We start from the raw sequence: 24,193 nt of genomic DNA on the forward strand, positions 1-24,193 counted from the left end.
TACCCTCTATTTTTAACCCTAATGAGATTTGAAAAAATACACTCTTTGCTTTGAGGGTTTATCAGAAAAATAGAAGGATTATGTCAAGAGCGGGTTTATAAATTGGTGTTCTCTTTTTGACATTTTGTTTTTAACAATGCACCTTTATTCAGAACAAGGGCAGCCGCCTGGAAAAAAAAGCATTCAATCTCGAATTTCACTTCAATAAGGAGAGCGGATAAACTCTTCTCCAAATGACACCATTGAATCACGTTGCGAAACATCGCTGTGATGGGAAAAGTTGGGTGTCGAACAAAGAGAAAGCAGGCAGGTGTTGTATGTTCGGCAGAGAGAAATAGAGAGCTATTGCGGGAGCGAGAGGCTTACGATTCACACTAATTTGACATCTCAAGGCCGGACCCCTACATGATTTACTCTGCGCTGAAATACAAGAGACTCCATAATGGGGAGAGTGGTGCAACACTTAAAGGTGGACAGGTGGATTTCGTTGCAGATGGAAACATCACGAGCGCAAAAAGTTGCAGCTGAACCGCTATAGTGGGAAACCGAAAAGGGAGGAAACCGGCTTAGCTGATGTTGTCTTCGTACCGCAGGAACGATTGGTACCAGCACGGACAAAGTGCGAACGTTCGCCGAAGAATAGAAGCGTCCGAGACTGGTATATCGGCTTTCCAGTCGTCGGCCACACTCTGCTTCCCGCCGGTCAAACGGTGGCCATGTTCCAGACGGGAAAAAACACAGGGTGAGACCGATGGAGCAACCACATCTGTCGCTTGCAATTTGCTCGCATTCGCCACCCCTGGCTTCCTCCCGGTGACAGTCGAGTAGCCATCTCATTTGGCCATGCACAAACTCCGCCTTTCTTTGAAGTCCACGCAAGTTTCAGGAAAACAAATCGGTGTCGACTCGAAAGTCTCCCCGTGTCTTGTGTGACTTCAGGCCTCGTCAGTAGACAACCCCTAGCTGTGACGTGAAATCAACGCTGATGGCTGTTCTGTATAACTAGACTGGGGCCCACCTCGAGGGGGGCCCTATCAGGGTCCTGTTTATTATGGTAATGACCCCAGGTGTGTCTTCCCTATCCAGTGCGTAATGACAGCGGGGGGATTTCGTCTGGACAGGGGGTCCGCGGCAGCGACCACGATGACAGCTGCTCCACAATTACAACTTTGAGACTCTGCGGTCCTCCCCTCTCTCTGAAATAATTGGTACTTCCCCTCTGGCTGAGAGTGAGGAGGTTCTCTGGCAGGGTGAGGAGTTCTGGTGCGTTTGGTTGGTTTTGTCTCTTTGTTTGTCCCAGCTAAAGTACTGAGCTCTTTCCCTGCATGGTTGACACTGCCTGGGATGTGCACAGAGTCATTGTGCGTGTGTGTGTGTGTGTGTCTGTGTTATCGTTAACCTATTTGAGGGACGCAGTGGCTTGAGAAATGCTGTACAAATGCATTATAAAAACACCTTACAAGTAAACTATATAAGTACGCTATATAAACAAGCTCTTAATACACTGTATAAATACGGCTTATTCATTTGCTGAAGAATCTAGATGTAGATGCGCGATGTAAATATTTTCTATCCGAATGCGCTTCTTGACTATGCTGTATAAATGTCGGTAGAATGTGTGTTTTAGCTTTGGCTGTATGTTTGGATATAACTAAATAAAAAAATGCATAGATTTAACAGAACGAAAAAGACATTCATGTGGATCGATTATCTTCCCTGGGGTAACGGTATAAACCCTGAACACCGCAGTCCTGTACATTGTCATCACAACCACTCAGAGAGACACCAATCCAGACACGCCTCCCTCTCATCCCCGTGTTACAACAGAACAACCAACAGGGACATCAGGACCTGTTTAAGGCACCGGCCACGGATCATCAAAAGTTTGATCATTTGCATGATTCAGCCCTCGTTTTACCCGTTCCGGTGCAACACGCGTCCTTTCCCCCCCCCCCCCCCCCCCCGAGTTGTTTTCTAGGGGTCCAATTTCACAGCAATTGCACATGGCACAAAGACATCACAGCGGCCTTCCCTGCACTGAGGGTCTTCTACAAAGCCCTGGTCTGTCTCTTCTAACAAGGAGGGCAGACCACCCCAGAAGGAGAGGGGGGGGGGGGGGGGCTGGATTCACGTTGCGCTTATTGGTGGTGGGCCTCCTGTGAAGAGGACATAGGTCTCCTCCGCGCGGCGCCCGAGAAAGGGTCACTTGGTCGTGTTTGAACAGGAAAAATTGCAGAGCAGGGGAGGCTTAGCCGCATTACCGTTATGCAAACGCCGCGCGTGGGGAACGTGTCCATTGACTGAGTGTGCAAATGCCAAAGGAGGGAGGTAAAAGGAAGGGGGAGAGAGGGGAGGTGGGTGGGGAGGGAGGTAGGGAGGGAGGGTGGGGAGGGAGGGAGGGAGGAGAGGAGGGAGGTAAATGGGAGGGAGGGAGGGAGGTAGGGGGAGAGAGGGGAGGTGGCTGAGGAGGGAGGGAGGAGAGGAGGGAGGTAATGGTAGGGGGAGAGAGGGGAGGTGGGTGGGGAGGGAGGAAGGGAGGGAGGGAGGGAGGGAGGGGGAGAGAGGGGAGGTGGCTGAGGAGGGAGGGAGGGAGGGAGGGAGGAGAGGAGGGATGCGTTGAGGTGTGGCAGGAAGGGGAGAGGGAGGACGAGAAGCGAGGAGCGAGCGAGCCGTGTTTCAACTTCAGATAATCATCCTTTAGAAATACAACCGCTGATTATCTCGCGCCGCGAACGCCGCCATTAGCGGTGGCGCCGGGCTACGACGCAGGTTGCCAATCTTCAAGAACCCTAGCCGGGGAGAATATTAACTGTCAATCACACGGCCGTGATGAATCGACACCGAGAGCCCCTTTTGTTCTGTGCAAACTCGTGGCCAGCCTGCGCGTGGGGATTCAAGGGTCTGGAACCCAGCCCAATGTGGCTCACTAAGCAGCCGTATCAAGCCTTGATCCCTCCACTGTCTCAGGCCTGAGCTCCCGATGCAGCCTGGCCCTGTCGTCCACTGAAACTCACTGTTAGAGGCTTACGGTTCTAAGCTTTCCCTAAGGTAAGCTAATAAGAGGCCCGACATACCTGAATGTATGTTAAAGGTATGATGTTTAACTTGGACAACAAGCGTTGATTGGATAGAGTGGTCTCCACCCTCCACATTCTTCCCACACTCAAACCCAACGCTTGTTCCCAGATTCTTGATACAGATTGACCACAGGCTCAATAGGAGCTGAGTCAGTGCAATTATATCCAATGAGGAATCACATTGGAATCTCCATACTGGGTCAGGGAACAACCCAGCATGGAGATTTCAAGGAAGAACCTACTGGCTGACCTCATTGTTGCAGAAGTAGCCAGTATTTCAACGTGGCATGTTTTCTTCATCTTTGATGACATGTCATGGTCATTTTTACGATTTAGTACCCTCAACCTGTTAAATATAGCTTCTTTAACCTTAGAAACGTTTTCCATTATGTTTATTGTGGATATGCTGGCCCAAAATGTAAAGTTATTCGAATTTCACACACACACACACACTCAGAGACACACAAGCACGCTTACTCAAACACATACACACACACACTGACCTCCCCAGTTCTCCAAGCTGTAGAGGTTGTTAAAGTTGTGGCTGACGAACGGAGAGATCTTCTTCAGGTCGTGGGTTCGCACCCGGGTGGCCAGCAGCGACTGGTGGGCGTCCCTGAAGGTGGTGTCCATGAGCAGCAGGCCCTTGTGGGCCCGCACTGCCTTTGCGAAGCCCTCCGGCCCGTCCCGGAGCAGGACGTCCCGGAAGCCCAGCGGAGGGTCACCTGATGGTTTGAGGAGAAAGACGGAGTTAACATGGATGTACGACTGACAAGTGATGGTGGGGGTCACAGACATGCCTCTAATGAATGTACTGCCTACTCATTGAGGCGTCATCTCCAAAGCAACATGCAGTGGGTTTGAGATACAGGTCATCATGAAGCGCTCTGTATGACCCTCTTCACGATTCGCGTTTGTTACTTTTATTACACGTCCATTGGACAAATCACTTGAGGATTACCCATTAAACTGCCAGCCAACTGGTCCTCCTCAGCCTTGTCCTCCACCCACGTTTCACTTTCATTTCATTGCCTTCTTTCTCATTCCGTACCTCTAAGCTCTTATAATGGTGAAAATAAAAAGCCAAGCAACTATTGGAGAGGGGAATTCTGGGAAATTAGCCAGGATCTATTTTCCCTCCCCCCGCCGTGTTCCAATAATCAATCCAACCGCTTGCTAATGAGTTGCGACCGCCCTGCGAGCTTATATTCTACTTTAATCTCTACCACTCTTGCTCTCTTTGAGGTGGCAAGACGCTGACTTTGTGCTGTTCGTCCGCATCACTGCTAAAGAAGGCTCTCTGCTGTAATTGTCAGCTAAGGCGCTGTGTGAAACAAAACAGGCCCTCTCATACCCAAGCCACCGGTCTCACAAAGACCGGCCCTGACGCAAATAGACCGCAGTTATTTGAAACTTGAAAAAACGTGAACATTACTCTGTGTAACAAAGGGGGGTCGACGCGCATACCACACATTTAACCAAACTCCCCGCAAACAACTAAAAGAAAGCCCCTAAGATAAAGAGGTTGTTCACATTTAACATGGCTGAGGTCTATCTGTGTGGAGAAGCAGGGGGGAGACCTATCCGAGATATTTAAGCATGAGTGGACCGGGCACCTCCTCTCGCGCTCCATATCCGTCGCTCCTCATAGCCGCTCCACCGTCACCCTAGGGGCGCCATGCGCCGCCACACACGCAGACAGACGCGCCCCCACGTGCACATTAGTACGTGCACACGGTCAGACTCAGACGCCAATGCACGTGCACAAACACACACGCTAGAGAAGTTCAGCCGAGGAAAGAAGGCTATTTGCATTAGAACCATCTTGAATAAACCATGGTTTGGATTAGATTTATTTATGGTCCTTGTTCCACAGAGTTAACAACGAAATTATGTTTAGAGCATCATCACCACCACTGGCATACAAGTACCTGATAGCATACATTGCCCACAATAAAGATAGATCTCCCATATGCTATGATACATAATCATATTAATAATAAATAATAACAATAACCCAAAAAGTGCAATAGCGCTAGTGCAGTTGAAATGTCAACAGTCTAGTTATAGCTACAATGTGTGAAAGGAAAGAGAATGAGAATGCAGCAATGCAAGTCCAGTCCATAGTTATTGTGATGTGTGAGGGGGGGGGGGGGGGCTGCAGTCCTGTAATAGATGGAAAATAGTGTACAGTGCAGCAATGCAGTCCAGTTCACAGTTATTGAGTGGGAGTTATGTGACCGAGGGGTCGGGTGGGGTTGTGCGGGGGGCAGGTTGTTCGTTCAGCAGTCTGACAGCCTGTGGATATAGGCTGTTGGTCAGTCTGTTGGTCCTGGAGCGGATGGAACGGTATCTTCGGTCAGAGGGCAGTTGCTGGAAGAGATGGTGCGCTGGGTGGAACTGGTCCTGTAGGATGTTGTTCGCCCGGCGTAGGCAGCGGGAGGTGAAGACTGTGGAGATCTCTGGGAGGCTTATCCCAATGACCCTCCCCGCAGCCTTGACCACTCTGTTGAGGGCCTCCATTTCTGCCCTGGTGCAGCTGGAGAACCACACCTGTGGTCCGTAGGTGAGTACGCTCTCTACTGCGCAGTGGTAGAAGTTGACCATCAGTCCCTGTGGAAGTTTTTCCCTTATAAGTTTCCACAGGTAGAAGAGGCGTTGTTGTGCCTTACCCAGAGCAGAGGTGAAGTTGGACACCCTCTCTACCTCCTCCTCTCCAATTAGGAGTGCAGAGTGGCTGAGGTGTCTGGCCCTGCGGAAATCGATGCCCACCACCTTGGTCTTGGTGGTGTTGAGAACCAGGTTGTGATCACTGCACCACTCTACCAGTCTCTCGGCCTCCCTCTGTATGAGGTCTCATCATTTCCTGTGATGAGGCCGAGTACTGTTGTGTCGTCAGCTAATTTCACTATGAGGTAAGATGGAGAAGAGGAGCAGCAGTCGTGAGTGAAAAGAGTGTAGAGAAGTGGGCTGAGCACGCAACCCTGAGGGACCCCGGTGTTCATGGGCAGGGTGGGGGAGACGTGCTTGCCAATCCTGACATGTTGTGTGCGCTGTGTTATAAAGTCCAAAATCCAGTTGCATAATGTGGTGTCCAGGCCGAGTTTGCGTAATTTGCTGTGTAGCTTCCTTGGCAGGATAGTGTTGAAGGCTGAACTAGAGTCAACAAAAAGGAGTCTTCCATATGTGTTCCTGTGCTCAAGATGTTATAGTAGAGTGTGTAACACAATGGCAATGGCATCCTCTGTAGACCTGTTTTTCCGGTAAGCAAACTGATTATGATCTAATGATGGCGGAATGGAGGTTTTGAGTATAATGCTGCAAAGAGGTGGGGAGGGAGGGAGGGGGAGACGGAGAGAGGGAGAGAGGGAGAGAGAGAAAGAGAGAGCAAGAGAGTAAGAGAGAGAGATGAAGATGCACAGTGACAGACAGAATGGAGAAATGTGCATCCCAAGGGTTCAAACAACGCTAGATAGCTGACCCACTTACCAGCAAACACATACACACACACACACACACACACACACTCATGCGCACGCACACACACGACTTTGGGCTGACACCGAGACAGCACCTCCATACTCTCCTGTCTCCTTTAAACCCGTCTCTCCCTACCGCCTCATCGCTGTGCCTCCCTATCTCTCCCCTCTCTAGGCTGACAATATTTGCTCTTGCTTCGTCCCATGTTGCTCCTTATATAACCAACGTCTCTCTCGCCCTCTTTAGGCCTCCTCTCATCCAGCATGTGTCTGGATTCATCTTATTCCAGAAACACACACGGAACCGAAATGCTGGGAATGCACGACAGCCCATAATATCTTTTCTTCTTTTCTGCTTCTTTCACTGGCCACGGCTGGAGTGCTCCACGTGCAAGCACACGAACGCAAGCACACGCACACACACACACACACACACACACACACACACACACACACACACACACACACACACACACACACACACACACACACACACACACACACAGTCAAATAATTCCTTTCCGTCGTCAGTTTTCGAGTTGGGTTTCATATCTGAAAGGCGGCCCTCTTCCTGGTGGGAGAGTGCCCATTTATAGTTTTGCGCTTCGTTCTTTTCCTCGCAGACAGACGGCAGCCGCCCGGTGAACAGTGTGTGCGGAGGTGCTGCTGCTGCTGGTTACCGGGGGAAACAAAGAAGAGGGAAAGGGCCAGAAAAGTTGGTCCAAATAGAAAAGGGATTTAAGTTAAGTCGTCGAAGTTTCAAGGAAAGAAATTTATGGTGTGTATCTTTCCGTCAGCACCCCTGGCTCCAGATTCCCATCCAATCATTGGAACACCGTTTTTTTCCTTCTTTCTGTCAGCAGCAGGGAAAATACTTAGTGTGGCGCTTTGGGCACCAGACTCAATTTTGTTGTCACTCCGTGTCACTCAGGGGTGTATGTAGTCACTCTTAATCGGGCTCAAAAAACAAATTGCAGTGCTAACATACATGAATTTTAAGACACAGATATCACTGCGTTAATGACATAATCTTTCCGACAGTGACATTTTCCAATGGTGTTTATATTTTCCTCGGTTCTGCAAAGAGCCGTGGGTGTGAACTTGATTTTTGGTGGTGGAAATGCATACATTTACACATATTAAAAGTTGATCAGGTCCATGAGGACCGCCCCGGTCCACGGGTTTGGAGGGCAGGGCCGTGCACCGAGCACATTTCCACCGGGTCACTGTAACGCAGCCAAGACCTCAAGAAGTTTGGACAGAGCTAAATCTGGTGATGGAGCGACTGGATCCACCGGGAATAACTTCACTAAGAAAGCTGCTTAAGCTCGGAAAGTTCTGAGATATTCTCATAGTCTCTTTCAACTGGTAATAGCTTGCTGATAAGTGTGGTGCAGTTGTCCATTTCTAACACATTGCCCTCAAATGATAGCTCTTATTTATTACCTAGGGCACCTTAAATAAAGCCCTCTCTCTTTTTTTATTTCTGATATACAGGCTTTACTGGCTCCGATAGATTTATAGCTCATAATCTACGAAATGATCAAGTATCAATCCGAGATGTTTAATCAATATCAATGAAACTCCACTGACCCACATCCATCACGTGCTCAAAAGAGGCATTTCCCGCAAACTTTAGCATACCTTCAACCGCCTCATAATAATATCTAATGCTTCATCGACGGAGACGAACGTGACCTGGTGTGAGAGATTGCAGTGTGCAGAGAGACACAGAGAGAGGTGCTTCTGCTCTGCCTGACAGCGCTAAACTGAGGTGATCAAATAAATTGCATCGGCGTGTAGAACAGAGAGAGAAGAGGCGCGGTGGAGCTGCCGTTACAGTTGAACATTTTCGATACAGGACATTGAACACTGCCTCCCATCGATTCTCTATTTTCAGGGCGAAACCGCTGCCAGACAATCTTATGCAGCACTCCCTAAGCCCCTCAGCACCTTTATAATCCCTTTCTCCTTCCAGGTCCCGGTCCTCTCTCTGTCTTCCATCGTTCTGTCTCCATCCCTCCCTCCTCCTCTTACTCTGCCTCCATCCCTCGATCTAGCCCTCCATTTCACCCTCCTTGCATCTCTGTATCTCTCTTTCTGTCCATCTCCTTTTCTTCCTCTCTCTCTCTCTCTCTCTCTCTCTCTCTCTCTCTCTCTCTCTCTCTCTCTCTCTGTCTGCCTCCCTCTACACCCCCCCACTCTCCATCTCTCTCCCTCCCACTCTCACTCTGTCCAGCCGTCCACAGGGTGAGATAATAAAGCACTAATCTCCCCTCTCCTCTCCATCCCTCCGTCAAATGAAAGAAAGGATAAAAGCACATTACAAATCTCATTACGGAGGTTTAGGTACGCTTCTGTGCACGGGGGAGCGTGCGCGTGGCAGTGTGCACCGCAAGGCTGACTCGGTCGAGCGCTCACCTCAGTGAGGGCGTGTTCGTAGGTTAGAGGTGTGAGTGAGTCAATGTGTGTATCTAGAGATGTGTGTGTGGGTGGGAATGTGTATCTAGTGTTCTGCAGATCAGATCTATTGATCAGCCGTGGGATATATTCGACAAAAATCCACAAACTAAATGAATCTACATGAGCAGTAATCCACAAATTGGTAAAAGTGAAGAAAGAAATATCTGTGTGGATATCATTTAACAAAGCACATGTACCGAATATCGGTTGGATCAGGGTACCGACAATGCTAATGGTGGTCTGTGTGTTACAACTTACAACGAATAAAGTTCAATTCAAACTTCTGTATGCAAGGAACCCATTCAAGGGCGTGAGAGAGAGTGGCATGAGCCAGTGAACATGTCAAGATTTGCACATGTCCCTGGCATGTGCTCCTCGGTTGACCGTGGGATGATGGGAGCCATCACAATGAGATTGATATAAATAAACCAGCACAGGCAGAAACACACACACACACACACACACACACACACACACACACACACACACACACACACACACACACACACACACACACACACACACACACACACACACACACACACACACACACACACACAAGATTACCGCTCTGTTCTGATAACACATAATTCCGTCCTGCGCGGATTTCAGACACGAGATTTGATTGGTTAACCCGATTAGGATTCCTCCCTCACACGAGTGGGACTCTGGAGGCAGATACTATCACATTCATGAAATTCCCGGAGCTGGTTAGATACACAGCGCTGACTGCATAGGCATATCAACTATTTTCTCCACCAGCAGATATTCAATCGTTCCCTTCTTTACAATTGACCGTTTAATCATTTAGTAGATGCCTTTATCCCATGTGACGTACGGAACATTTATTAGATACATGTTATAGAGGAGCAGGTTAGGGTCAGGGCATCCCATAAACGAGTCCTACAGGGGGACTAGACAGTGGGGTTTGAACCCCCTTAGTTTGTGAGGATTGACAGTTGAGTTTGAACCCCCTTAGTGGGTTAGTGTGGAAAGTGGGATTTGAACCCACTAACCAATAGATGTATTCTGCCCACCATACTGTTTGCACAGGGTCTCGTCTGATAACTCTGACAACTCGAGAGTAAAATTACAAATAACATTGCTGCTTCAGCTGTTCACCAGCCTCCTCTATATGCTGAAAAATGATCATGAATTAATCAGTCAAGACGATTCCCTTCTCGGTTATTCCCAGAGCGGGAACCCACAGGAAAGACGGAAAAAAACTACAGCGGCACATAAACCGCTCATTAGGCAGTCGGCTCCATTTAAAATAAATGAGCTATTGGTTTTTAAATTGCGCAGCCACAGGTCCCAACAACGGCCTCGCTGAAGGAGCATCACAAGGCCCGCTGGGAAGTGTCCCCAAACACAGCTGACAATGAAAGGCCGGGATTTCCCATGGCCTCTTGACTCGAATCTTTAGCACGGACATGAAAACTCATCGACAGGTTGTTCAAACGTGGGTGGTCCCCGAAGGCTTGCATCTCGGGGGGAGAAGCAAGGACCTTATCCGGAGTCAAAGCATACACCCCCCCCCCCCCCCCTGGTCCTCCCTCGAACTGGAGGTGGGGTTTAAGGAGTGTCAGCTTCCTGGGGCGGTACAGGACGCAAACCGGGCAACCGATCCATCACCAGGCAGAGCCTGTGAACCATCTGACTGTCTCCGCCCCTGGCCCCGATGGGGGCTGTGTTCTGGGCACGGATGGCCCCAGGAAATAGGGAGCGACTCCAGGGAACAGGTTACTACCTCCATGTGCTGACGAGCAGATCATTACTGGGGACGAGGAGACGCCATTTGGTTTAATATCATTAGCCTCATAGCATAATTGCCTGAGTCATATTTTAAAGGGACACTGTGTAGAGTTTTAAGTAATGTATTAGCTAAAATGAATGTCTTCATTCATTAATATGTCCGCATTGGTGTAAATTCACCTCTGCCATTAATCTGATTTATCCCCCTGAGCGAATGATTTCTTATATTTATATTATCTTATTTATATTGAATGGGTAAGTCCTAAGGAGGCATCCATGTTCTTCCGGACTATGAAAGGCGGCCGAAAGGGACAGAGCACTAGGTGGTTCTAGCCGGCTAAATGCCTTTTCGCTATGAGCCAGCGTGACTAAAACGTAGAAGGAGCTCAGAGAGACACGCTTGTCACTGCCCCGGCAAATTTGAAAGCCTCGACTGCACTTTTGTTTATAATGCACGATCAAACGAATGCCACGCAACAGGAGAACGAATCCTCGTTGCCAAAAAAGGGAAAAAGGGAATTAAAAACAGCAACATGACGAGCAAATTCAAAATACGAGGGTAAACATCAGGGTAGCTTTTCCCAGGTTTAAGGAGCTAATGAAGGATTACAATTTTCAAAGGGATGCTGAAGTTGCCTGCTTTCTTCTCGACAGGTAAGTCAATGTTACTGTCTAAATTACAGGCCGGTCTCATTGCTTGGTTGTGAAATTCAGTACAAAGGCAGCATAACGGTAGAACACGTGTAGTTAAGAGCCTAAACAGCCTCGTCCTTGGATAGCAGCATAGCCTATGTTTGATTGAATAAGGGTTTAATTTCATGCCAACTACCTCCCAACGATCCAGTGCCTCTCTGTCCACTCCCTACTGTTGAATCAACTAATTATGATGATCTGACAATGCATGTACAACGAATAAAGAATGGATCACTTATAATTAGCCCATAGTTAATGTGTTGTAGAGCAATATAAGCACTAGTAAAAAATGTTTGTGTTTGTTATGTGTCAAGTTGCTAACTGATGCTATAGGCTAGACTACGACATAGTAATGTAACCAATAAAAAACTATATAAAAATGGCGAGTTAATTAACTCTCTTGGTCATGGAGTAATTACTCATACATGCCCACACTAATGATACAATGCAGTTTGAAGTTTGTTAACGTACCTAATAACGTATCTCAGCACCCGAACGAAAACTCGATGAGGTAGTACTGGATGACATGTTGTCTAAGATTCTTAGCACATACAGCGGCACGGACATGTTCCGATTGATGGCTCAAGACGTGCACAATTATAATAGGCCTATATGAATTGTAAAAATGATTATGATTAGATGATTCATACAATATTATTCACGAGTTATAATCAACCCCTACACATCAATATTATAACCGATTAAATACGCTTTGATTCCTAGATGTCGTAGCAACATCCGCTCGCGACACTGGACTTGCGAGGCATCGACGCAGACTTTCATTTCTTCTTTGCCACTGATTAGCAATCGATACAATAGATAGACTGTATAATATCACAATACCCTGTGAATTGCATAGGGGTCGATCGCTTGAATTTTCATGAGCAAAAGCAAACTGATTGGCTGTAGACGTGCTCTGAGACACGGCTGCGAACCGGCAACTTAGAATAGAAGAGAAGAGGCAAGTATCACAAACGAAGAGCCGGTTTGGGGACGGTTCCGTGCCGTGCCGGTGCCGTCTCCAGTGGAATAGCCTATATTCACTGCCGTGCCGGTTCCGGTGGAAATTGGCCACTACCGTAGTTGCAACCAGGTAGTAACACCGGTTTGAAGAAGTGAGGCGCTAGAGAGCACTCTTTGTTTGAATGAAAATACAATTCCTACACAGTGACCCTTTAAGGTTTATCTTGTATTTACCGCAAGATATGCCTGTGTCAAATAGATGACTCAATTGACCGTGATTATGGAACGTAAAAAGCACTCGGATTGGGTTATGATATAGCCAATGAGGCGCAGTGAATCAGCAGCATTAAGAGAGTAGAGTTAGGTTAGATAGCACAATTTGGCTGAATGCAATTATGCTATGAGACTCACGAGATATAGATATACATATATGGCTATTGGAGCAGTGCGGTTATGGAAAGGAGAGGGACGAAAAACAGGATGGGCGGGCCGAAGCAGAGATGGGACGAGGTGTCGCTCATGTCCGCGGGATAAAATACACTACGATGCAAATTGTGCCTAGGTGGGTTGGGTTCTCCAGGGGACGGCTTCAGCCTCTGAGCCTCGGGAATCCCCTTACTAATCGATTCCTCAAACAGTGACACATTGTAGAAATCGCAGTGAAACCTGTCAAACCAGTAGCCGTGCCGTTTTCCACACGGACCGCTGCCCTCTATGTTTTCATGAGTGTGAGCCTTCGGAGAGTCTTAATAGAATAGGAAGAGGGCGATGAGGCTGCCCGTCTGGCGGTACGCACCCATGGAAACGGGAGGGATGACGGGGTCGATGGCCGAGGGCTTGGCCTTCACGGGAAGGGGTGTGGTCGGTCCGTTCACCATCACATGACCTGCGGGATCACAAACAAAACCATTGTTATGATGTTATGCATTACACATAACATCAAACTTATAATTCCATTTGTTTAGTACTGTGTCATTTTTTCGGTTTGTCAATGCAAATGCAAACTAAAGCTTATGAAATCATTGATATGACATTTAATCCATGTAATCCATTTCTTATTTTTTTCTAGCATTATCAACGCTTGAAGGAAATGAACGAGGAATATTTTTGCTGAAACACATACTGACATGATTGAAATATTCTAACCCAATACAGACTTCAGAGTAAAAGTCTGAGGTCATTTGATGTACTTGCTGACATACCATAAACCACTCAAAAAGGTTTTCCGCCAGAGCGAAATGTTTCTTCTCATTCTTTAAATGGAGGTCTGCTAGTGCTCAAGGTTAGCGATATATATGCCTTTCACTCCCTGAAACTGCTTTTGTCCGTTTCCGTGACGATGGCTCCACAATAATCTCAGCGGTTCTCTCTGTGGCCCCCCTTTTAATTTTGAATACTTCTCCAATGTTTCTTCTCCAGTGTGTGAGAGGGAAAGAGCATCCAACATTATGTTTAAATTTAAGTTTTATATTATATCATATGTATTTATTATTTGTGTGTACATGCGCGTGCACACTGACCAAGGTAGTGCAGCAGCTTTTGGGCACGGTTCTGCGTGGGCTTGAGGTTGAAGAGCTCCTGGTTCTCGTCGATGAACTGGGTGTCCACCGTGGCGTGGAGGAACTGGGTGTTGGAGAGAACATTCTGCAGGAAGGGGATGTTGGTCTGCACGGGGGGAGAGAGAGGGGAGAGGCCATTAATTAACCACACGCAAGCATACAACCACAAATCAAAATATTGATTTTAGAATAAAGAAAGACAGTGGTGAGAACAGCATTGTAAGAACACACACACACACACACACACACACACACACACACACACACACACACACACACACACACCATTGTAAGTCAAGTAAAGCTAAGAGATAACGAAGCTGAAAGCAGCTTCTCAGGCAAGACATAAGCATCCGAGCTAACAGACGCAAGACTATATAATCCGTTTACGATTCCAATCTTACTTTGTGCTCCTCAAAATTACCATCAACAACGCAAACACAGATGTACACACAAACACACACACACTTGTCGCTCACACACAGACAAGCATGCTGAGAAACAAAAATAAGTAAGTTGGCAGAACTGATTTATGAATTTAATTGCCAGATTCTGTTGGAATTGTTGTGGAATTGTTGTTGTTCTATAAAAATGTAATCAAGCTAATTAATTATGTGCGGGCTCAGCCGTGTATCCGTCTAAGAAGGTATGATAGCAGTTTAAATTTAACACAGGAACTGAGTCTCAGGAGTTTGGCAGTACAGATACAGACAGACAGACAGTAGGGCAGACAGACAGTAGGGCAGACAGACAGTAGGGAAGACAGACAGAAGTGCAGACAGTAGGGCAGACAGACAGACAGACAGACAGACAGACAGACAGACAGACAGACAGACAGACAGACAGGCAGGCAGCAAGGCAGACAGGCAGACAGGCAGACAGGCAGGCAGACAGACAGACAGACAGACAGACAGACAGACAAAGAGAACCGAAGGGAGAGAAGGCAGGGGGAGGAAGGGTAACGGTGTGTGCAGGGATGAGGGGAAGAAAGACAAGGGTAAGACAGACAGGGAAAGTTATAGAAAAAGGGGGAGAAAGGGGGAGGAAGAGGAAAAAGACAGGAGCAAGACCACAAGAGTCTAAGAGAGGGGAGAAGGAGAGAAGGGAGAAGACTGAGGCTGAGTAAGAGAGAGGAGAGAAAGAGCGAGGGGAAGGATGACCAAGAGAAAAATAGAGAGAGAAAGATGGTCAGAAAGGGAGAATTTAGACACGATGAAAAATGCAGGGGGGGGGGGGGGGGGGGGGGGGGGGGGGGAAATACACAAGAAGGAAAACACAGATAAACAGGTGAAGCACAGATATGTTTATCTGGAGATTACACCCTAATCCAACATGCCGGCGTGGTTTCCTCCCCTCCAAGATCTGCTATTAACCAGTAATGGAGATAGTGAAACACGGCGGTGGATCAGCAGGGATCAAACAGGCCCCTTTAAAGCGTCAACACACCGGATGGAGAGACCCCGCCCCCCAGGGGAGACCGCTGTGATTGGTTGGACAACATCTCCCTGAGCCGAGAATACTCTCACTAAAAAAGACGCTTACCTTTATGGAAGCACGCACACACACACACACAAATTCACCTCCCTCTCCCAAACAGATCTCTCTCCTAAACACACATACCCACAAAAATCTCTCTCTCTCTCACACACACACACACGAACACATATAGAACACACACACACACACACACACACACACGAACACATATAGAACACACACACACACACACACACACACACACACACACACATATAGAACACACACACGCACATCTCTCTCTCCAACACAAGCACACACAGATAAGATGATATTGACGGGCCGTGACAGAAACACACACAGCGTTCACAAGCTTCATAAATTGAACGACGGAGGATTGACATACGCACACACACGGTACATTTATATGGATAAAACACATGTTGACACATTGAAGTGCGATGACTATCTGTCTCACACACACACACCATCCATGAGCTCAATAATTGGAAGTATAGGCACACACAGCTCAATATTAGCGCTGTGAAAGATGGTGCGAGTGAGCGAGGGACAGAGAGAGAGAGAGATAGAGAAAATGTGAGAGAGAATGTGAGAGAGGGTGAGTGAGTGAGAGACAGAGAGAGGGTGAGTAAGTGAGTGAGAGAGGGAGGCTAAATGCAAGTGTGCATGGACACTGCGGGTGAAAATTGGTTGATCAGACCAACACCAAGGCAGCATAGAGCACAGAGAGCGAGACTCACAGGAGCTGTGCGGCAGTGCACATGAGAGGGTGCACCAGGAGCAATGACTGATGTTCCTTTATATTATTATTTATTTCTTTCATCACAATCAAGATGGATTCTTGACAGCCGAGTGAGTGGGAGTGAAGAGCTTGGCGAACAGGAGAAGAAGAGGAGGAGGACGAGTGAAAAGGATGGAGGAGGAGGAGGAGGTAGTGAAAAAGGCAATAAACAGACTTTGCCTAGAAAGTGTAGAGAAATGTACAAGAGTTTAAAATCACTGATAGGGAATTAGAGACACACTAAGAAGACCCAATGGTACACTGTGTGTAACTGGCACAGTGCACAAACACACACACACACACACACACACACACACACACACACACACACACACACACAATCACACGCACACACTGGGCAGTGCGGCTAAGCTGGTGATTACATAGCGAGGTGACTTCACATTGCGGTTGGACATGCAGAACCAAGCCCATTGGTCTGGTTTTGCGGGAGGAGCTGGGAACAGAATATAAAGTGATTTATTACTGAATATTGGCTCAAATATATAACGCTCAAAGCAGTGGAGAAACATTCACTGTCCAACTAGTTTCACATGTATTTGTATAAACCAGGGAAGGAGGAAGAGAGACATGGACATAGAGAGGGAAACAGCAAAAGATACAGAGGGAGAGAGACAGAGAGAGAGAGACGCTTAAACACACAGAAAGACAGACAGACGAAAGAGAAAGACACACAGAAAGACAGACAGAGAGAGAGAAGGATAGAGGAAAAGATTGACAGAAAGAGAGAGAGAGAGACACAGACAGACAGACAGACAGACAGACAGACAGACAGACAGACAGACAGACAGACAGACAGACAGACAGACAGACAGACAGACAGACAGACAGACAGACAGACAGACAGACAGACAGACAGACAGACAGACAGACAGACAGACAGACAGACAGACAGACACAAAGACAGAGACAGTAAGAAAGATACAGAGAGAGATCTTCTTATAAATTCTCTACTGTACCCTACAATTTTCTCCCATATTACATTGATTTGAGAGCGTTTAGAGGGGAATGGGATTTTAGAGGACAGAATAAATCGCTTGAGAGACAGTAAGAAAATTCATAGAAGCTGCGGCAGTTTAAATTTTAATCCCACCATAGTGTGTTTTGGCACTTTATATAACATATTTGAGGTGACCTGTCACGTTCCTGCCAAGGATTTAACTAGTTGCTTCCGAGCCAGATGATCCAACTACCGAGCCTCCCCAACTCAAAACGGCCCCCCCACTGTCTCCACATCTCCCCCGGGAACATCTCATCCACCGACTAAGGGTTCTGAGTGTACCTCTCTGTTCTAAGCCCCGTGTCCTCCATTAACGGATTCATCCATTAACACCGTACCGTGTTGTTATGACCTGCTGTCATAAATATTTGTCCTGTTAAGACCGTTGAGGCTTTAATGGTTATTAAGGGCTATACAAATAAAAATGACTTGAATTGAATTGTTGCCATGCACCAACTACCACCGATTACCCCAAAAAATGAATTATCCATCAGCGTTCTTTTGCTTCCTGTATTGCTACTCAACAGTTATTTCACAGCACTAAACTCGCCCATGCAGCGATCATATTTCATTTCACAACTATTCTTCCTTTGATCAGACACTTTGATTGTTCGTGGCCTAACCCAGGGGCGCGGGAAGGGGGGGTGCTGAGGGTACTGCAGCAGCCCCTAACATTCTAAAACTGGTGTAAAATGTTGCTGGCCATATTAATACGAAAACCATGAGTGTTGCGCCGCATTTATTGATTTATCGATTTTCTTGAATCTTGAATCTTTATTATGACGTCATCATATAGATATTATTCCTCTCAGCAGCCCCGACTCGGACCGACTTCCCACGTCCCTGGCCTAACCTGCGAACCACTTTGAACAAAGGCGGCTGAATAAATGAGTACATGTAAACGTCGACTTCGATCCAAGGCCGACGCACGACATGCCAAGCCGAGGGAGCCGAGAATGACAAGTTATATCGGCCGGCTGCTGAACCAATCCGTTCAGAGGGCCGTTTCTAATACCGGTGCTTTAACTCAATAAAGTATCAGAGGTGGAGAACCATCAATCTTCCCCACAGCGCTGTGCCAAGGCCTGCTGACGGTTCAACATAGAGCTGCTCTTACATTTACCTCTACTCACAGCCATTATAAATCAATCCCTCTCTCCCACCGTCTGTCTCCTTCTCTGGATCTGTCTGTCTCTGCCTCTCTCTGTCTGTCCGTCTCTCTGCCTTTCTCCCCCTCCCCTCTTTGTTCGGGACACAGCCATAGTGTAGATAGTGTAGCGCATAGATACACACCTAACCACACACACGCGCATGTGCACACGCACATACGCGCGCAAACAGTTGGACGTCAAAGCTCAGATTTCCGGTAATGGCTTTTGGTGAAGGTCACACATGGACCTTGTGTGTTTCTGTGTGCACATGCCATCGTGGTGAATGTGGTCCTCTGTCGGGCAGAGAAGAATGTCAAGATTGGTTCGACATTGACGTACACCGGCATCCGAAACCCTGCCTCCGAATGCAGAGGTACGGGCGATACTGCGCTCTCTCCTCATCCATCCCCAATCCTTTCCTCCGCTGCGTTCTCCGCACCCCCCCCCCCCCCCTCCCCCCATCCTGCCCCGCCCCGCCCCGCTCGGCTACCCGGGACTCTGAGCGGTTCGACTGCCTCTGCGTCCGTCCCTGGGAGCTGGCGCCTTGTGCCGGAGGCAGAATGGATAGGAGAAATAGAGTTGGATATGTAAGGGATAATGTATAGAACGCCGGTCTTTATCGAGAAAATAAGCCCCGACAGGGCGAACAGGACACCGATGCGCAGCGGAGGTGTCTTGCTTCGCCATGAAGGGGCTTATTTTTCGATAATGACCGGCAAAGTTCTATACATTATCCTGCTTATTACACGGCTACTTCCCAAAAAGAAACAATTTATTTACAATTTATTTGTTACCAGCATTCATAGTGTTGATCAGCAGAGAAATAGTCCGCCCAAGACGTTGACGTCGTCGCTTAGCAACCGACAGCGCTTGGGTTGATACATGTCCCGCTTATTACATTGACAAGTTACCGGACTACGTGCGGAGTGATACCAAAGGCAAAAAGTCCTTTTGTTTACCTTGACAGCGGTCATATTCATCCGTTGCCAAAAAAATAATAATTGAAAAATAATTGACCGCCGGAAGTTGTGAAGTGCCCATGCAAGTGAACGGAACGTTGAAAAGACCTGTGTAATAATAAGAAATAACAACTGGACAATGACAATGCTGGAATGACTTTCCGTCTGCAGTTCTCCGTTTGGCCCTCCCTCTATTTATCTCTCAGCCACTATCTCTCTGCCTCTCTCTCCCCATATATATCTCCCCATCCGGCTTCCTCTCTCTCTCTCTCTCCCCCTTTTCTACCCTCTCTCCCCTTATTTCCCATTTTTTCTTTCCATCTCTCTCTCCCATCTCTGTATTATAATAGATATGTAGTACTATATAATCCTCAACTCCCCTCTCTCGCTCTCACACACCCTCCCTCCCTTTCTCCATCTTCCTCTCTCTGTCCTCCCCATGAAATGTTTTGCAAAGATGCAAAAGATGAAGATAACAGTCCTTCACAATAGCTCGGTCACGGCTACATCTACAATGCAAGGCTGTAATCTGTGCTGAAAATCTCAACTCATCCCCTGCAGGGAAACGGTTGAGGGTTGGGGGAGGGACGGTTGGACCACTGAAATCCCAAAAGTCGGAGCGGAACTCTGCATCGGGGCCATGGCAGGACGACATTTGTTTTTTCGATTTCAGCGGCCAAATCCTGGCCTGGAACCATTTCCACTCCCGCCAAGTCCTACAGCACCCCCGAATTAAATTTACATCCACAGCCCACAGCGTGATAGATTGAGACCAAAATTGTCTATTTGACGGGACTGATCCTCAACGGATTGCTGGCATTCGCCTGTGTCGGTGTGTGTGTGTGTGTGTCGGTGTGTGTGTGTGTGTGTGTGTGTGTGTGTGTGTGTGTGTGTTAGATTTTTTGGGGTGTGCAGTCCCAACCATTACAAAATCATAAATTCAACCACACATAAAGCATATCGTATGCATGAATGCACAAACTATCGGAAATACCAACGTTGTTTTTTTCCCCCCTGAATTTAATAAAAACAACATTATTCATAGCATGACACATTTTAATAAAACCATAAATAAAACTGTGTTCCAAGGAAGCATTCTTAAAGGGCCACGATTTTACCACGAGGCTTGACGTTGGGTAGACTCTAGTGACATCACAGGCGGGTGTGTCCAATCAGACGATCACCTCTGGGGGTGAAACGGGGGCACTCAAAGCAGGCTTACGTACGTGTTAAAGATGCCATGTCATGCTATTTTAGGGTTAATAATTGCCTTTGGGGTACTACTAGAATAGGTTTACATGCCTTGCATGTTAAAAATGCTCCTTATTATTCTCACACCGTTCAATTCCGCAAAACCAATTTCAGTGTCTTTCAAAAACGCTCTGTTTTGTATCATGTTGCTTTAAGGCCCCCCTCCCTCCGCCTCCCCCTCCTCTGCTGTGATTGGTCAACACGCCCACTCGGTTGCGATTGGTCGACCGCTTGGTGGGTGTGTCTGCACCCCGGCATGAAGTTTTAAACATTGTCGGTAGCCTGGTGGTGGGACTTCTGCACTTCAGCCACTGCACAGTCTGACGTCACACTATTACAGAAGTAAAGTTTGAGCGCAAATGAGATGTTTCACTCACTTATTGAGGGATGTTCTCGGTGGGTGCGAATTCTCCCCCTGGCTACGAGTTATATTTTTCTAGTTTAGGAGACGTAGAACAAGATATAGCAAACCAACATTGGACATGGTGAAGAGTCGGTGCTGTCCGTGGTGCTGAAACAGCAGTAGTCATCAGCAGTGACTGCTAGCGGGCCTCAGAGAACATTCCTCTGCTAACTGGGAGTGCCCGGAAAAAAATAAAAAAACGCCCAGCAGGACCACTTAATTGAAGCATTTTGTTTGCTTTGAAGTTGCTTTCCTCCGCCCTCCTCTCTCTCTCTCCCACTTGAATCAAAATCAATGACTCAATAGAAATGCTTTCCTGTCCACTCGGGACAGAGCAGGAGGAGAGCTGTTTCGCAGTGTGGCCGGGGGGGACAGGGCCCCCCGATTCCATTTCTTTGGCCGCCGCTATCGTCGTCATGTAGTGGAGGAATCGGTCGGGCCGTTTTTACACTCCACCACACTCCATCACACAAAGATGAAGAGATGTTTGTGTGACAGTTCGGGCTTTTCCTCCTGTCGACATATGACTAACGTGACAGATATCAGCCGGATGAAACACTTTGCGACACCCAGCCATGCCCTCTTGGTCTAGACTCTAGCGCGACAATCTATTTTCAACCACACTTATGATCATACACCTCCCATGTCACACACACACCATTTACACAACACACACACACACACACACACACACACACACACACACACACACACACTCGACCAGTAGGGGTCAGCCTTCCAGCCCACAAGCTAGATGTTAGCAATTTAGCTTCCGCCTTCTTCATGACATGCACGGCAGCATGCAGTGAAACGCAGAGCAGAAGGAGAGACCGTCAAGTCAGACAGCTTGGCACAGATGTTTCTTCAGACACACCCTACGGCGGGATACAGATGCGAGGGACGGCGCCATCGGACGCTGGGCGTAAAGTGAGCGAACGCAGCGAGAGTCACGAAGCGGGGTCGAGTTCCCTCCTCCCCCCGCCCCCCCGAAAACGCGAACACAGGTCACTTTCTATAAAAGGTCACGACACACACGCCCGCCACAGACCACACGAGCACAGCAGGCTAGAGGAGCCACGCCTGAGAGCGACGTCCAACCGGGGGAATCATCTGGTGTCTGATTGACTCTTCCCCGCCAAAAAAAAAACCCCTGGCAACATCAAGAGAGGGGGAGCGGGGGGTTTAGGATGAGGCGGAACGCAGGACGGATCCACAGGCTGCTGGCGGCGGGGCGGGAACATTAAAAATTCATAGGTTTAGCCCCGGGAATCTGGGCTGAACCGAGGCGCATTGGTGGGCCGGTCACGTCCCACTCACCTCACGGGCACCTGAGGTGAGCATGGGGGGGGGGGGGGGGGGGGGGGGGGGGGGGGGGGCTGCAGGTGACACCTGGGGGCCCCGGAGGTAATCGTAGGCGTCCATTATGGCACGACGGCTCGGGTTTTGATGAGTCATCACTACTGGTTGAGATTTTAAAAAACGGCAGGAATATTTTTGTGTTTTTGATTGCACATCAAGCCTGGTCAAACACGTCAGAAACTAGACTTCAACCTGGAATCGGACATTTGCATTTGCAGATATTAGACCTTTGAATGCCAATAGGGTCCGATTCCTATCCCATCCTCGGGTACTACAGGGTACCCTAAACCTGGAGTCTTCCGTTTGACGTGTCATAGTAAACTGCACCATGATTTTTCGTACACTGCAAAGGAAACAAACAACCTGATTAAATCACGACTCTTGAATCCCTCTATGAAAAAGGCCTTTCACAAATTTCTTAACGGACACACAAAGTGTTTTGTCCCCTCCGTGCTGACTTTGATGCGGGTTTTGTTCTGCAACCTGATTGCAATAGACCGCATTTCCAGCCCGTGGGCTGTTTTACAGGGTCCTGGGGGGGGGGCTGGGGTTCCAGAGCCACCACAATGGCTGCTATCGGACCAGGGCCGTAGGGACCTGGAGTGGTCCGAGGGTAGCTGCGGGGGGAGAGGGAAAATCGATTCGGGCCGGGGAGGATAGGAGGAAAGAATAGCCGTGGAGGATGGCACACAAAAGGCCGAGCGTGATAGGGCGAGGGGAGAGGGGTCAGGGCCCGCAGCACAATGGGAGAATGGGACGGGGATAAAGACCTTTGCCACGGGGCTGGCAGGCTCAGCGGGACGCCGGTGCGACATCATTAGTCGTCCCCTTCAAACTCAAGCGCTGAGAAGTTAAGTTCCACACACGCATGCATACACACACACACACACACACACACACAAACACACACACCAGTCATTAATTTCCTAATAACCAAATTAAAGAACAAACTTCACGGGGAGAAGATGTATGAAACGGGACCAGGCCACTAGGACAACAACAAAACCAAACAGAGCCTAAAAAGCAGGCAGCAAAGCTGCTCTAATTAATGTGAAGACCTAACGGAAAACAACACCGGCGGCCTTCGACCAAACAACAGCAGGAACAGGGGAGTAAAGTAACTATTCCCTGTGAAACGGCTCCAGCACCACTCCAGCAGTACATCAAAGGCACTCTCTGCTCCCTCACATGATGCATGGGACCCCCGTGGGCAGTAAAGGGAGAGGTATAGCGGTGGATCTGTACAGGGTGTGTTTTTTTTGCGTGTGTCTGCATATGCTTGCGTGTGTGCGTGCGTGCGTGTCTGCATATGCGCACGCGCGTGCGTGTGTCTCAATGTGTGTGCGTGTGTGTGTGGGCGCGTTTGTGTATGGGAGTGTGTGTATGGGAGTGTGTGTGTGTGTGTGTGTGTGTGTGTGTGTGTGTGTGTGTGTGTGTGTGTGTGTGTGTGTGTGTGTGTGTGCGTGTGCGTGTGTCTATTTACAAAAATCGCAGTTCAGGTAAAGACAACACCAAGAAATCAGCATTAGAAGGGCCCTGGCAGCTTCCCCGTGTGCTGATCCACACCGCCCCCCTCCACACAGAGTCCACTGCCAGGCCAGTTTAGGCGGTGGGTCCATGGATGCCCAGCACATGTCTGGAACACCCCCTCTAGGTATTGAGCCAGGGCTTATATCCACCTCTCTCTCTCTTAGGAAGCCTGGCACAAGTTAACAGAGCAATAGGGGGCCAGGACTGCTTTTTTTGCGGTTACATTGCTCATGGCTCCCAGGCTGAAGAGGTACT

At 48.2% G+C, this 24,193-nt stretch overlaps 1 protein-coding gene across 1 annotated transcript in view; it reads right to left on the reverse strand.

The window, feature by feature from the left end:
• LOC130370323 (pyruvate carboxylase, mitochondrial-like) overlaps positions 1-24,193 on the reverse strand; it is a 254,949-nt gene that overhangs the window by 38,966 nt on the left and 191,790 nt on the right. The window contains exons 13-15 of the mRNA XM_056576055.1: positions 13,951-14,095; positions 13,227-13,316; positions 3,581-3,802 (exon numbers count right to left, since the gene is read on the reverse strand). Coding sequence (XP_056432030.1) covers positions 3,581-3,802; positions 13,227-13,316; positions 13,951-14,095 — 457 coding nt within the window. The remainder of the gene's footprint in view (positions 1-3,580; positions 3,803-13,226; positions 13,317-13,950; positions 14,096-24,193) is intronic.

The sequence above is a fragment of the Gadus chalcogrammus genome, chromosome 17, assembly GCF_026213295.1.
Source record: "Gadus chalcogrammus isolate NIFS_2021 chromosome 17, NIFS_Gcha_1.0, whole genome shotgun sequence".
NCBI classification, from domain to species: Eukaryota; Metazoa; Chordata; class Actinopteri; order Gadiformes; family Gadidae; genus Gadus; species Gadus chalcogrammus.